This window comes from Pantherophis guttatus, chromosome 2 (genome assembly GCF_059756535.1).
Source record: "Pantherophis guttatus breed Tessera chromosome 2, ASM5975653v1, whole genome shotgun sequence".
Lineage (NCBI taxonomy): Eukaryota > Metazoa > Chordata > Lepidosauria > Squamata > Colubridae > Pantherophis > Pantherophis guttatus.
In genome coordinates this window covers 229,759,326-229,775,877 of record NC_142064.1, presented here as the reverse complement: position 1 = coordinate 229,775,877, position 16,552 = coordinate 229,759,326, and the positions used below count along the sequence as shown (strand labels likewise).

General features: G+C 38.6%; 1 protein-coding gene across 2 annotated transcripts in view; it reads right to left on the bottom strand.

Annotated features, from left to right (window-relative positions):
* Positions 1-16,248, bottom strand: part of SSUH2 (ssu-2 homolog) — a 51,439-nt gene extending 35,191 nt beyond the window's left edge. For both annotated transcript variants that reach the window (XM_034431640.2, XM_034431641.2), the window contains exons 1-5: positions 16,040-16,248; positions 5,163-5,261; positions 3,815-3,896; positions 2,385-2,514; positions 1,984-2,044 (exon numbers count right to left, since the gene is read on the bottom strand). In XM_034431640.2, coding sequence (XP_034287531.2) covers positions 1,984-2,044; positions 2,385-2,514; positions 3,815-3,896; positions 5,163-5,261; positions 16,040-16,067 — 400 coding nt within the window. In that variant the 5' untranslated portion in view covers positions 16,068-16,248. The remainder of the gene's footprint in view (positions 1-1,983; positions 2,045-2,384; positions 2,515-3,814; positions 3,897-5,162; positions 5,262-16,039) is intronic.
* Positions 16,249-16,552: the final 304 nt, after the last annotated feature.

The following is a 16,552-nucleotide window of genomic DNA, read 5'->3' as shown; positions in this document are numbered from 1 at the left end:
CTATTGCCTGTCATATCACTCCATCTAGTGGAGTCATTTCCTGAATATATTTTCTCTCTACTGTCTTACATATACTTCTATCTAAAGATTCATAATAGTTTTCTCTTTGAACTTCTTTAGTAACTCTTTAGTAGTCTTAGATTAAATGTGAATTTTCCTTTGATTTTCTCTGTTTGTTGACAATTGTAATTAAGGTATTATTCCTTGTCTTTTGTTATATGATGTTGTAAATATACATTCCATTCTCATACATTGTTATTGTTGCCCAAAGCTTTTATCCCTTGTCTTGCTTTGACTATCATGATCATTTGTTCTGAATCTTGGAACTTAGATCTCTTTGAAATAAAAGGGACATTTTTTTCCAAGACTGTTTTCAATAAATCTATTATCTGATTCTCTTTTGCATAAATTAATCTAGTCCTTATACAAATAGTCTTTGATTCATGATCACAACTGGGACCAGAATTTCAGTTACTAAGCAATGCAGTCAACAGGTGAATCATTAAGGAACAGGACTAAATTTTATAACCATTATTACAGGGATTGTTAATTGAATCACATGATTGGCTTCCCAGCTGCCTTTCCAATTGACTTTGCTTGTTGGAAGCCATCTGGGAAGTTTGCAAATTGCAATAATGTGACTGAAAGAAACTGCAACCATCATAAATGCAAGCTGATCGCCAAGTGCCCAAATTGTGCACAGCATTTCTATTTTCACAATTCAATATGTTCCTTGTTCTATAATCCAATTTTTCTATAGCCTTGTAAAACAAGGACCTTCTCTACACTCTTAATATTACCTGAGGGTGCTACCAATGAAATGTCTGAAAGAAAACCATCCAGCTCTGAGAGCACCAAGGACCCCACAAGGACCTTCTCTTTCAGGACTGCACAATTAGAGAGCAGGGTTCCCTGTAGCTTTGCTCTAACCATGTCATCAGATTTATTCATGAAAGTCTGATGTTCCCCAGGAACTAGAAGATAACTTGTCTCCTGGGAGGTTCTCATCATCTGGCCCCCAGATTCATCTAAATATTGCAGCTGAACAGTTTCTGAGAATCTCCTTACATTTAGAGCCAAACAGTTTTTTTCCTCAATAAATTTCTTCTAGATTTGTTTGTTTGTTTGTTTATGAGACTAGCCATTTTGCTCACAGACTGATTCCTCTCATGCCTTCAGAATCTCACCTATCCTTACTTCCATTGTGAATTACCCTTCCACTTTTCATCTTATCAGGTAGGATGATCCTATCAAAAGTTTATGTTCTCACTGTTGTATCTCTTTGAATCATTAAAACTATTGGGAAAGGTCCATTAAAGGAATAATTATTTTTTTCAGAATATCTCTCATGGGTTGAAATATACAGGAATGTAGGGGAGAAGAGAGAGATTTGTAGAAACAGCGTTTTTACCTCAGAGATCAGAGGTTACTTAGGATCCTTCTTAGGATATTTCACGCATCTGGATAATCAAAATATCTTCTATACAACATTATAACATTTTGTGGCAATGATTTACATCTATTATGTACACAGAGTAAATAATTTTGATTAAAATATTCATTATTATTATTTTCAATTCTACTGAATGTTTATAATTTGTTTGGTATTTATTAATGGGAAATTTAGAGATTTCTTTTTGTTTTCCCAATACATTCTCCTAATTCCATGTTACTGAGAATTATGCCCTTGTAATCATTGAATATTGTCTCTCATGGGTGCTCAGGACAAATTGTTTCTTAAAATAAAACTAGGATTTGTGGAGGGTTGTCTCAAACACCATATTTGATAAATTTGATGTAAAATTCCACATATGTATGTATTTGGAAACTGTGAGTCTTAAAGCTGATTTGTATGTTTAGATACAAATGATAGTTTACAAGTGGTGTGCACAGGTTGCATTTCATTACTGGACCCTTTTCTGCCAAAAACTCTTCAAAAAGATTCAGTTGGAATTAAATGTATCTCTTTAAACATTTACTTACTGGTATAAGGCTCAAATGTCCATTCACATACTCTTGTTTCGCTAAAGGTTTTCAGTCGATACTGGGGAGAAAGACATCTTGTCATCAAATGTTAATTCTAGAATCCTTAGTCTGAGAAAAAGAATTATTTTTTTTTCATTTTGGATCTTTTGAGACCTCATTTTAACTCACTCATGGATCACGCTATCTGTCATCATCAACGTGGTTATGGAACAAAATGTTACTGAGGTCATTAAAGCATTTTGTTTACCCCTATGGGGCTTCAGGAGTTAGTCCAACTTCTGAACAAACATCACCTTTTTCTAGTTTCTGTCAGTTGCAGAAGTCTCACTTGTGCAAGGCTATTGATTTCCCCCACCTAGCTTTGTTCACTCCCTGGAAACCTATCCCAAAACACTTACTCTGTAGAAGGTCTGTGGCTTCAGTTCCTGAATGAGGAGCTCACCGGCAGCTCTGTTGCCATAGCAACATTTGGAATTGACAAAACTGAGCAGTGCACTCCTGGCCATGTCATCTGTCATTCTAGGGAACCTGGGAATTAACGAGACAGTAAGCACACTTCAATTCTAAAGCATATATGCACCCAGTCTGTGGCATCTCCAGTAAAAAAGACTAAATTGAAGCTGGTGACTTAAGCCTTGCAGCTCCACTGGCAGAGAACAAGGATCATCTATGAAGAACCACATTGGTCCATAGTGGTTTTGGCCATGTTTCATTAATAAATAACATGCTGCTTTTTTTTTTTTTTTACTTTAGGATTAACGTGATTTTGGCATGCTGGTTCAACATTGGCTGCCCTAATGAAGACTCCATTGTGAAAGCATTGCATCCCAGAATTTCTGATCCTGAGCATATCCATTTAATTTCAGTACAAGTAATCCTCAACATATGACCACAATTGAACCCAAAATTTATGTTGCTAGGTGAGAGATTTGTTAAGTCAGTTTTGCCCCATTTCCTCACTTTTCTTGCCACATTTATTAAGTGAATCCCTTACAATTGTTAAATGAATAACATGGTGGCTAAGTGAATCTGGTTTCTACCATTTGACTTTGCTTGTCAGAAGGTTGCAAAAGACGATCACACAACCCTGGGACACTGCAACTGTCATAAATGTGAGTCACTTGCCAAGCAGCCGCATTTTGATCACATGACTATGGGGATGCTGCAACAGTGATAAGTGTGAAAAAAATGGTCGTAAGTCACTTTTTTCAGTGCTGTTATAACTTCGAACGGTCATTAAACAAACTGTTGCAAGTTGAGAATTACCTGCACATAAAATATAGATGGAAAGGACAAATGATTTTCAGTGTTCTTTGAATCTTTATTTTCTAGATTCTGGTGCCTGGATGGCATCAGGAAGAAACTTATGTTGAAATGAACTGCTATCTGCTACGAGCCGTGATGGCGCAGTGGTTAGAATGCAGTACTGCAGGCTACTTCTGCTGATTGCCAGCTGCCAGCAGTTGCAGTTCAATTCTCACCAGCTCAAGGTTAACTCAGCTTTCCGTCCTTCCAAGTTCGATAAAATGAGGACCCAGATTGTTGGGGACAATGTGCTGACTCTATAAACCTCTTAGAGAAGGCTATAAAGCAGTGTGAAGCGGTATATAAATCTAAGTGCTATTGCTATCAGTACTTGTCAGACTCCTATGAGGCCAAGACTTTAAACATGGTCCAGTCTTCTATCGTCTTGCTTGGAGATGACAGCTCATTGAATGTGCAAGTTTAATTTAGCTTTTGCTAAATTGAGCAAGGATATAACTCAGCCAACTACTAGAACCATAGCAAGGACATTTTCAAAAAGAAAAAGCAATAAAAAATTACTTACCTGCACTCCAGCAACACAGGGTTGCTCCTCTCTTCACTAAGTTTTTGCATCATCTCTGGAGGTGGAAATAACTTTTTCCTGCCTAGGTGGAAAGGTTCACAGAAGAATGAATAATGATGAATAGATACATTCAGTGATGGGAACAAGATGAATACTAGAGAAAAACACTCATAGCACTGATGGCATATTCAATCAGATTCCCTTTCTATGCTCGTGTGGTATCTCTACAGATGATTTACTGTATGATGTTTGAGGTGTTCTCACCAGCTGCTGCTGTGAATGTGTCTCTACATTCTCTGAATCATATTTATTATCTCTTCATTCGTTCGTTCATTTGTTCCATTTGCACACATCTCATATGTATGGTCGAATCACACAATTAAAATAGCAACAGAAAACGGTAAGCAAAATACAAATAAAAAAGCAAAGTATATGTAGAACCATTGAAACCAAATTAAAGTCATAGAACATAATCAGCAGGAGAGTATTTGGAGTTTGAATCTGGATCTTCAGCATAACTTTGTTATATATTCTGTTATATGGTATTTGCCAACTAGGTGCCTGAGGAAGATTTATATGGTAGATAACTCTATGCTATTAATCTTTAGAGTCACATGAGAACAGCTGTATTTTTCAGTAGTATACTTTTTTCCTTTTTTACTAATAGCAACTCAGAAATTGATGCATACTAAAAAGAATGTTAGTATTTTTTATGAGAATTAATTAGAATGTCTATGGAGAGTCTCAGTCATCTAGGCCAGTGGTAGGCAAACTTGGCTCTTTCACATCCTGTGGACTTCAACTCCCAGAATTCCTAAGACAGCCAAGCTGTCAGGAATTCTGGGAGTTGAAGTCCACAGGGTGTGAAAGAGCCAAGTTTGCCTACCACTGATCTAGGCCATGCTTGTCCCAGAAAATGCTTTTTTTTCAAGAGGCAACTGGACTTTCTGTTTTTTCTTTGAAGACGTTTCATTTCTCATCCAAGAAACTTCTTCAGCTGTGACTGGATGATGGGGAATGGAAGGATTTATACTCCTTGCAGACAGCTGGTCATTTGCATTCTTTTAGTAGGTTGTTAAGGCCACCTGGAGGTTTATGTCCTCAGGGTCACCTGAGTGGTGCAAATTGGTCTGGAGCCTTTTTGGAACTGTTGAAAGGACTGTGTTGTAGATTGGAGATAGATGATGTCATATTCCTTCTCTTCTGTTGAGAGAGGGCTGTTCATCTACCTCCACCCAGTTCTTGCAACCGTTCTTCATACGTTTTAGCCTCCAGTCCCCCTAATCATCTTTATTGCTGTTATACAACTGCAGCAATCATTAAAGCTCAATGGGTTATGTATACATACCATGATCACGAAAAGTCCATGTATCGAGACCAATTGGCGTAAAAAGATCCATAGGGGGCACTGAAGGACTTTCAGGTTCTGATTCCAGTTCCAGGGTAGCTATTTTAAATGTAAACAGTGAATGATATATTTAGTCCAGCCATTTTATTTTTGTGCATAACATATAAACTATGGGGCCAAACTACTTATGGAACGATCTTCATCCCATTAAAATATCTCTGTCCCTTTTGGTCAGGCAGGGAAGATATGTTGCAGACCCCATCAATTAAAGAATTCTGACCTTTATAGGATTTATATACCACCAGTATATATATATATATATATATATATATATATATATAGAGAGAGAGAGAGAGAGAGAGAGAGAGAGAGAGAGAGAGAGAGAGAGAGAGAGAATAGTTTGTAATATATGTATATATACATATACATATACATATATACACATACACAGACACACACACACACACATACATATACATATACATATACAAACACAAATGTGTGTGTGCGCCGTTGTCTGTGTGCGCACCATAGTCTGCACATGAGCAAAGCCTTTTGAACATGCACAGAGGGTCAACACTGGGAGGTGACAATATTCCAGTTTGGGGGCGGCGGAACCTCCCACCGCCGGCACTACCGGCTCTCCGAACCACCTGCTGCCAGCGCTACCGGTTTCTGTGAACCGGATAGAGCCGGCTGCATTTCACCCCTGATACGGATGAATGGATGGATGGATGGATGGATGGATGGATAAAGATAGATAGATAGATAGATAGATAGATAGATAGATAGATAGATAGATAGATAGATTTTATTTTATTTATTTTTTATTTTTATTTAATTTGATTTATATGCCGCCCTTCTCCGGAGACTCAGGGCGGCTTACAGTGCGTTAAGCAATAAGCAATAGCCTTCATCCTTTTGTATATTTATACAAAGTCAGCTTATTGCCCCCACAAATTGGGTCCTCATTTAACCTATCTTAGAAAGGATGGAAGGCTGAGTCAACCTTGAGCCTTGGAGAGATTCGAACCAGCAGTAAATTGCAGGCAGCTGTGTTAATAACAGGGTGCTTTAAACCACTGTAGTACCAAGGCTCTGTAGTACCAAGATAGATGATGGATGGATAGATAGATAGATAGATGATAGATAGATAGATAGATAGATAGATAGATAGATAGATAGATGATGGATGGATGGATGGATAGATAGATAGATAGATAGATAGATAGATAGATAGATAGATCATAAAATTTATTATGCCTTGACTTCCGATTGCCCAGACTTATGATAGAAATTCTGGGCCCAATAGTAGTTGTAGTTGTATATTGAGGATTACGTGTACCGGAACTAAAAATTATATATTTCTACAATATAGGTGGGAATAGCTGTGGGAATTGGAAATTTAGCCACTAAATTCGTAAGACCTACCAATATAATGACTTGCATTTACATTCCACTGAATTCATTAAAGTATAAAATATGGGTAATATGCTACATGTTGTACAACTAGTGTAAGAATATTAATGAGTGTTATTATATATATATGTAAAATAAAATAAATGTGTTGCAAATAATAATAATAATAATAATAATAATAATAATAATAATAATAATAATAATAATAATAATTTTATTTCTATACCGCCCTTCTTCCCGAAGGACTCAGGGTGGTGCACAGCCTATTTAAAAACACAGACAAAACAACAATATAAAATTTAAAATAATTAAATAAATTGGCTCAGATTTAAAACCCCAATAAATTTAAATACCCCAATTTAAAACTATTGTGTTGATAGTCCAGCCTGGAGGAACAACAGGGTCTTCAATGCGCAGCGAAACACCCGGAGGTCGGAGATCTTACGAATTTCCGGGGGCAGTTCGTTCCACAGGGCTGGGGCTCCCACAGAGAAGGCCCTCCCCCTGGGCATTGCCAGCCGACATAACTTGGCTGATGGCACCCTAAGGAGACCCTCTCTGTGGGAACGGACTGGTCGGTGGGAGGCTATTGGTGGCAGAAGACGGTCTCGGAGGTACCCGGGTCCTATGCCATGAAGCGCTTTAAAGGTGGTAACCAACACCTTGAATCGCACCTGGAAGACCACTGGGAGCCAGTGCAGCTCGCGCAGGAGGGGTGTCACATGGGCACAACGGGTTGCGCCATAACCACCCACGCGGCTGCATTCTGGACCAGTTGGAGCCTCCGAGTGCTCTTCAAGGCGAGCCCCATGTAGAGAGCATTACAATAGTCCAACCGGGAAGTAACAAGGGCATGAGTGACCGTGCGCAGGGCGTCCCGATCCAGAAAGGGCTGCAACTGGTGAATCAGGCGAACCTGATAAAAGGCCCCCCTGGCCACGGCCGTCATATGCTCTTCTAAAGACAGCCGCGTGTCCAGGAGGACACCCAGATTGTGAGCCCTCTCCGTGGGGGGCAAAGATTCACCCCCAATAACGGCCTCCATTACACCATGAGGAATGATGGGATTTTATTAGTTATATAAGCAATGTGCAGGCATAGTAGGTAACAATGTGCATCATTAATTATGGGAAAATTAAAATGTACCATGTGAGGTTTATGTTTAAGTATATTTAAATAGATAGATAGATAGATAGATAGATAGATAGATAGATAGATAGATAGTAGATAGACAGACAGACAGACAGACAGACAGACAGACAGACGCAGAGAGAAGGAAGGAGGGAGGGAGGGAGAGACAGCGAGAGAGAGAGAGAGGGGAGGAGGGAGGGAGGGAGGGAGGGAGGGAGAGAGAGAGAGAGACAGAGAGAGAGAGAGAGAGAGAGAGAGAGAGAGAGAGAGAGAGAGAGAGAGAGAGAATTTACAGTATAAGATACAATGTCAGAAATGGTCTACTAAAAGCCAGAAAATATTGTCCTGATGGCATGATGCATTCATTTTGCCTTTGAAACATCTTCATATTCCAAGATAAATGTAAAATTATTGAATTCATGTATGGAAAGAAAAACATGTCAGCCAGTCAAATAGATTTTTTAGCAATCTAAAATGCAATTCTACAAACAAATGAGAGTTACAAGAAATGAAGCTTTTGATTCTTCTTCTTCAACAAATGTGAATGCTTTTTTTAAAAAAATAAATAAACAATTTTTAGTAAACTTCTATTGTGTGTGAAAAATGTGTTTCTTCTCAAGTACTATGCTGGAGTATTTTGTATCCTTTTAAAAATCCATACAAGATACAATATATAGCCATGGATGTTGCAGGAAATGCCTCCTGCTAACAAAGTACTGTACATTTCTAAAAGTAAAGCAGTGATTTGATGCCATCATTCATCACTTGATTGAACAGAATTTTCTGCTAAAAGCTTTCACATATTCTTCACAAAGCAAAAAATAATCTTTCTATTTTCTTCTCATGAAAAAGAATGGAAGAAATACACAAACTGCAGAAGATGTCTCATGAAGGTTGCTTCCATTAAATTGAATATAAATATGCAGTAACTTTTATTGTGAATTCTCTTCACTCTCTATAGTAAAATACATAAATAGAGTAAAGTCTTGAGGTTCATATAGGTTCATCTCTTTCCTTAAAAAATCATGATGGACTTTTCTGGGGGGGGAAAGAGTCAGAACTGGGTCCAAAATTCTGACCCAGATGGATGGTTGGTCGAGAACTTTGACTGAATAAGCCTGAAGGTTTAAAAAAATATAAGAAATGATGAACTTGTAGTTTTATTGCAATTTTTTTTTAACCTGTTGTAACTTCAAATAGCTTCTAAACAAGACAGTCTATAGGTGGAGACTACCTATAGATTTTACTTAATTTCCACCTCTATAAAATTTCATAATTCACACCAAGTACTTTATTTTTCAGAATAAAAGATGTACCTTTTTCCCCAAAAAAAGAAGGTGAAAATCTGGGTTATACTCTGAATGTAGCCCCACCCAGCTTCTCAAACGGAGGTTTCAGAAGCTGAAAAAAGCATCAGAAATGAAGCCTCAGAAACTTCAGAACTTCAGAAAAGAAGCCTCCAAACAGAGCTTCAGAGGCTTTTTTTTCTGAAGCTCTGTTTCGGAGGCTTTCAGAGGCAGGAAAAAAAGCAAAAAAAAAAAAAAAAAGCAAGGCACAGAGTTCACAACCAAGGAACCTGTTGCTAAAATTCACCTCTGGGAACAGCTGATTGGAGGTATTCCAGGAAGCCAATCCACCTGCCAATCAGCTTTTCCTCCGCAAAAACTAAGGTGCGTTTTATACTCCAAAAAATATGGTATATCTTCCGTATGACTCATCATCAGGACACAGACAATATGTAACTGGTCTCCTTTCATTTGAAACTCATTAGATGTTGATGGTGTGATGTTGTTCTGAGTGAATTGATTGCAAATTATTATCTAAAGTGCAAAGATACACGAGTTCAGCTTCTAGCAGAGGGTATGTACTCTATAGAATAACATCTGGCTGCCTACATAACAGATGAAATAAATGAAAGCAGTGGTGAAACATTTGCCTTGCAGAAGTAAAAATTGCTTCTGTGATGTGAACATTATAGAACAAGGCAAATTTATGGATCCTTAAAGTGTACCCGCCTTTTCTCCCTCCAGCTAGCCTATTCAATAAATGACCAAACCCAGAAGTCTTGGAGGAAAAGACTGCAACATTTTTTTATTAACAGATGGGCATATTTTTATTTCTCCCCTGAGCCATTTTCCCGCCCCCTTCAACAACAAGCAGATTTTTAAAATAGCAAGAGTGTAATAGTAGCTTGGGGATTTGGCAGGAAGAAAAAAATCCCAGCATGCTGACATAGCTTATGTGTATGTTGCTGGAACTGCAGACAATGTGCTTGAAATACTGGTTGTTTACAGGAAAGGTAGCCTGTTATCATTTTGTCCCTACCTCCCCTCCCAAAAGTGCCCCATGAGTGGGGAGATGAGAACTTAGAAGCAGAAATCTCAGAGGCAAAAATATTTGGGGTAAATTGCAGCGGATTGGCAAATAGCTCCAATTTTGCTCCAGTTGCTTAACAACTGCACTTCCAAGATCTTGGTTAACTTAGATAGAGCTTTCATTCCTTGTCTGAAGCTTATTCCAGTGTTAGATTCAAGGGCTGTTGCAGTTAATTGATCTGTCTTCTAAGTAATGGTTTTATATTTTTATAATTATATTTTTATATTCAAATGAAAAACAAAATGCAAGTTAGCTCTCTTGTTCTAGAGCAGGGGTGTCAAACTCAAGGCCCGGGGGGCAGATCCAGCCTGAGGGGTGCTTAGATCTAGCCCATGGGGCAGCCCTGGAAACAGCAAAGGATTGGCCTGAGGTTTTTTTGCCAGCGAAAACGGAGCTCAGGAACCCATATTCACTGGCAGAGCGCTCGGGCCACCACAGGCACTCCCAACACAAGTGACATTCAGCTGGCCACCCCCACCATGGCCACCCCCATCATGGCCCTCCAAGATCAAACACAACCCTGATGCGGCCCGCAATGAAACTGAGTTTGACACTCCTGTTCTAGAGGAATGTTTGTCAACCTCAGCAACTTTAAAATGTATGGATTTCCCCAGCCAGCATTTCCTGTGTGGCTTTGTCTTGTTCAATTCAATGTCAGGTATAAGTAGTCCTCAACTTATAACCATTTATTTAATAATGGTTCAAAGTTACAATAACCTTGGAAAACATGTTTATGACCTGTACTCAAACAACTGTGTGACTATTGTATCAAGACAAGATCACATTTGGGCACTTGGCAACTGACACATTTACTACTGGTTGAGGTGTCCTGCAGTCATGTGATCACAATTCATGACCTTTTGTGATGATTCTGGCAAAAAAAACACCTAACCATCGGGGTAACTGGATTTGCGCAACGCTTGATTTACTTAATAACTATATTATTCACTTAAAGATTACAGTGATTCACTTTATGATTATGGTAAAAATGATCATAAAATTGACGATGCCTTGACTTCTGACTGCCCGAACTTATGATGGAAATTCTAGCCCCAAGTGTAGTTGTAAATTGAGGATTACCTGTACCAGAACTAAAAATTATATATATATCTACAATATAGGTGGGAATAGCTGTGGGAATTGGAAATTTAGCCACTAAATTCGTAAGACCTACCAATATAATGACTTGCATTTACATTCCACTGAATTCATTAAAGTATAAAATATGGGTAATATTACCCATATTTTGGGTAATATTTTATTACCCATAAAATATGCGTAATATGTTGTACAGTTAGTGTAATAATATTAATGAGCACTATGAGGAATGATGGGATTTTATTAGTTATATAAGCAATGTGCAGGCATATCTGGCAACAATGTGCATCATAAATTATGGGGAAATTAAAATGTTCCATGTGAGGTTTATGTTTAATTAAATATATTTAATCAAGTATTAATTAAAATAAGAGTTATTTAATAAATTGAGGTTTTCATTTTGAGGCCCTCAAGTTGCTGTGCATAGTATGCCCATAGATACCACTCTTGGTACTTATTTATGCTTCATCGGGCTTTTTATGTAATTTATTTAAGGTATTTTAAGAAAATAACCAGTATACTAGCCTGCTGTACAATGTTAGCTTACAGCAGGAGTGTCAAACTCGATTTCATTGAGGGCCACATCAGGGTTGTGTTTGACCTTGGGGGGCCAGGTGGGCATGTCCAAATGGTCATGGTCATGGTGGGTGTGGCCAGCTCAACATCACTTGTGTCAGGAGTACCTGTGGTGATCTGGCGGGGTTGGGATCCACTTTTGCTAGTAGTTTGTTTTGCTAGCACTCTACCAGCAAAAACAGAGCTCGTGGGACCCCACACAGCCTCCCCGGGCTCCATTTCCAGTTGTGACAACCTCCTGCAGCCCTCTGCCAGTGAAAATGGCCACTGTGCACAGCCCTCCCAAACTCCATTTTCACTGGCAGAGGCACCGCGGTCTGGTCCTTTGCAGTTTCCAGGGTGGCCCTGCAGGCCAGGTATAAGCATCACGTGGGCCGAATTCAGCCCGCAGGCCTTGAGTTTGACACTCCTGGCTTACAGCATCACCTTTATTTCCAAGAATACTGTTGCAACACATTATTCTTTTTTTCCTGAATGTTGGGACAGGTGTGTTTTTGAATGGGAGATGTCACTTCTGCTTTGCCCTTAGATTTATCCACAAAGTATTTTTGCTTGGTCTGAACAGTTTCCCTCTGGAAAATAACCATCTACAACTAGCCACACTTTCCACAGCAGTCCTTTTTATAAATGGAGATGTCCTACAAGAGACTTTTTGTGGAAATATTCAGAACTTTCACTGCTCTGAAAAAAGTCTGGAGACCCATTCTTTTCTTCAATGCCTAGGTTATTTTGACAGAATACAGAGTTGGAAGGGACCTTGGAGATCTTCTAGTCCAGGGGTGTCAAATTTGATTTCATTAAGGACCACATCAAGGTTGTGTTTGACCCGGGGGAGGCGGGGAGGGCATGGCCAGGGTGGGAGTGGCCAGCTTGATGTCACTTGTGTGATCAAATGACACTTTTGCTAGTAGTTTGTTTTGCTAGCACTCTGCCAGTGAAAACGGAGCTCGCACGCAGCCCTCACAAGCTCCGTTTTTACTGGCAGAGGAACTACAGGCTGGTCCTTTGCCATTTCCAGAGAGGCCCTGCAGGCCAGATCTAAGCACCCCATGGACCGGATCCAGCCCACAGCAGGGATGAAATCCAGCAGGTTTTGACAGGTTCTGGAGAACCGGTAGCAGAAATTTTGAGTAGTTCGGAGAACCGGCAAATACCTCCTCTGACGGGCCCCAGAGTGGGGTGGGAATGGAGATTTTGCAATACCCTTCCCCTGCCACACCCACCAAGCCACGCCCACAGAACCGGTAGGGAAAAATTTTGAATTTCACCCCTGGCCAACGGGCCTTGAATTTGACGCCCCTGTTCTAGTCCAATCCCCTGATCAAGCAGGAAACCCTATACCATTTCAGACAAATGGTTGTCCAATCTCTTCTTAAAAACTTTCAGTGTTGGAGCACCCACAACTTCTGAAGGCAAGTCGTCCACACTGGTGAATTGTTCTAACCGTCAGGAAATTTCTCCTTAGTTCTAGGTTGACATTTTGACATATCACTCCTAATCACAAAGTACAGCTAATTTTTCCCAATGGTTAATTTACTATACAAATGAATATCTAAATGAATTAATTCTGTAATTATGGTGACTGCAAAAAACTTTATTGTTTCTATTCATTTCCCCCCAAATGACCAGAAGTGGTCTCTTGATTTCAAATGAGAGTAGTCAAAGCTGCAACTTTATACATTATAGAAATAAACATGAGGACACATGAATATTCTCTGGCTGGATTTCAACATAGTATTGTATTTTCCCAGCTGGATTGCTATAGCAACAGGTCTTCTCTGGAAAGCATATTCTCCAAGCAGAACTATTTATAACTTTGTTCTTTATTAGAGAAATTATTTTTGGAATGACTTGAGTCACATACACAGACTCTTCCCTTTAATTAACCTTATCTATGGCATGTACAAAAATCAAACTCAAGTTTTAAATCAGTCTGAAGAGATTGTATAATTACTATTTTTGAGCCACATTGAATTAGTGTGTAAGTTAATTGCTGAATAAAATCAATGGTTTAAACAAAATCTTGAATTCATCCTTTTCTGCTCAAATATCAGCCGCCACTGAAACTGGAAATATGAGAAATTTGCACATCTATAGCATCTTTATATTGAATCATGGCTACTCATATAAGCAGCAGTGGTGAGTATATGTGTGTATGTAAAGAGATGCTATATACAAATACCTCTTCTCACATTTTTTTTCTTTTTACAACCCTGTAATCCCTTGCTTCATGGGGTTGGGGAGACTGAGTGATGCTGAGCATTTACTGGCCGGATGCCATTCCTGATGCCTACATGGAGTTCACAGCAGATATTTTCTCTTTGTGTCCTGATAGAGAAATGTTTGTTGCTGCCTAGGATTGAACTCTCAATCTTCCGAGTAGGAGGTCAGCATCTTCACCTCATGCTGCTTCTCACATACTTGCATCATAATGAATGTTGTGACGTTTTGTGGTCTCTTTTGTATAGCTTTTTTGTATAGCTATTTAAAAACTCATATTTATTCTCCACAACAGGTCAAGTTGTGGCCCCCTCCCTCTCACCCTGTTAATCCAACCCATTTTTAATCCACCTCAATAAAAACCAAGTTTAATATGAAAAAAGAAAAGAAAAGAAAAACTAAAAGAAACATCTATTAAACAAGGAGAACTGGACCTTGGTAAAGGTTGTCTTTTGGAGTTGAAGAACACCTGGAAATTATACACACACACACACACACACATATACTGTACATTGGGAAGTTACTTGATTTGTAAATCAAGTAATTTACATATGAAAACTGCAGGGAAAAGTGCGTTGTCGAAATGGAGGAGAAAAACGTGTCTTGAGGTCACTTTAAAAGTGAGTGGGCAATTAAATTGGGTGATATTGTCTGTTTCTGCCTTCCAAAAACATTTGTCTGTCCATTGTGGACCAACTGGACAGTGTTGATAAGTTATAAGCCATTGATTCTTGAAACCCGTAGAATATGGTTTTACTAGCTGTATTATTGCAACTTCCAAATAAACTTCCAATGCAAAATAGGCATTTGAACTAAAACCAGTGGGATCAACTGTAGGTTTCAAGCTTTTGAGCCCAGATCTCACTGCTTTGTACTTGGGCAAATTTCAACTTTATCAGGTTGCCTTTTGGAAAATGAGCACTTGTATAGTCATATCTATTTGATGGATGGGGAACCCTCTCATAGAAGCCATTTTATGGGAATGCACAAAATACCTTCTCAACGTGGCCCCTTAAAGTTTGAAGATCTCAGACTTAGATTGCATAAATAAAGAATAAACAACAGTATTCAACAATTCAATAGAGTTGGATAGGATCAATTATATTTCCATTTTTTTCAGTCTTTATGAAGAGGCGACTTTACCATTGTAAGAGTCAAGGAGTATAAACCAAAATGAAAGCAATGAGTGTCTCCAATAATTATGATTTACTGGAACATACTTATTTGCTGTGGATAGAGATGTTTAAGTAGCCTAAGCTACACCACTTGATTTCTCTAGTCAATTGTAAATTGAACAGACTGAAGCATTTATACTACTTTTGATGCCAGAAAAATTGCTTTCTTTCCAAACAAAATCTCAGTTACTGTATATAAAGATAAGGGCTTCAACCTAATTCTCACTATGGTTAAAGTTGAATATGTCAGTCTCCGGTGGGATAGAAATTAATATCAATTTGACATCTTAATTTTGTTTTTAAAAAATGAAGTGTTCATTTACTGGCAACAAGATTTTATATGCAAATATCTGGAAGCAAAAATCTCTGAGCCAGATAAATGAATTTATCATCTGTGCTTAAAATTAAGTTGTCTATCTTTGAATGTGCTTACAAATAAACTTGACTGGTTTTTTTTTTACAAAAACATGCTTATAAATTCAATGCCTTCAAATAGCTTAGGGCTGCATAACCAGCTTTTTATAACTCAGCCGTTACGTGTACATTTTCCTTATGGGTTAGATAATAAATGATCACTAAGCTTTCTGATCACTAAGAGTAGCAGAAAATGCAAACTAAGAATGGTCTCAAATTACAAGTAAAAGCCAAAAGAATTTTGCACTGTCTTTCAGTGCACTGGTCTTTCAGCAAATATTATGATCCGTCCTCCGGTTTCTGAGAGCCAAGCTTTGGTATGAGCCAACTTTCCACCACAAAGGGAATCACAAAGTACATATTGTAGCTCAGGGCTCAATCAGCACCCTAAAATACAAATTGTAAGTCATTGGTTAAAACAGTATAGAAAATTCTGTTTTCTGAGATACTCCTTTCTTATTTACTTACTGTCTTTGTGCTCTTGATCCATTCTCATGATGCAGAGAGTACAAGGAATACAGGCAAGGCAAAGTCCCACTGCAACTGTTTGGATTTGTATTGTTTACTAAAAGTTTTGTGTTAGCAGCAGTTCAAAATCCCAGGCCAGCTCTTGCAACCACTCCCAGCGAATAAAACAATTTGGAAGCTGGTGATTAATCATCGGTCACTACGGAAATGAAGTCTCAGCTCTGCAATGCTAGTACGAGTTGCACTGATCACTACTTGGAAAGACATCCTGTCATCCTCTACATATGACGTTGACTTTAATCTCTGTGTTTTACTTCTATTCAATTTACAGAAAACTTTTAGGGGGGGAAAATCACTGTTGCATAAGCAAAATGTACTATGCTCCCCAAACTTGCATTTCATTCTAGGTAGACTTATCTGTTTGACGCACTCTAGTTCTTGGGCTTAATTCCTAATTCCTATTCATTTAGGTATTATGGGAATGAAACTGCGATATATCAAGAGAGCACTCAC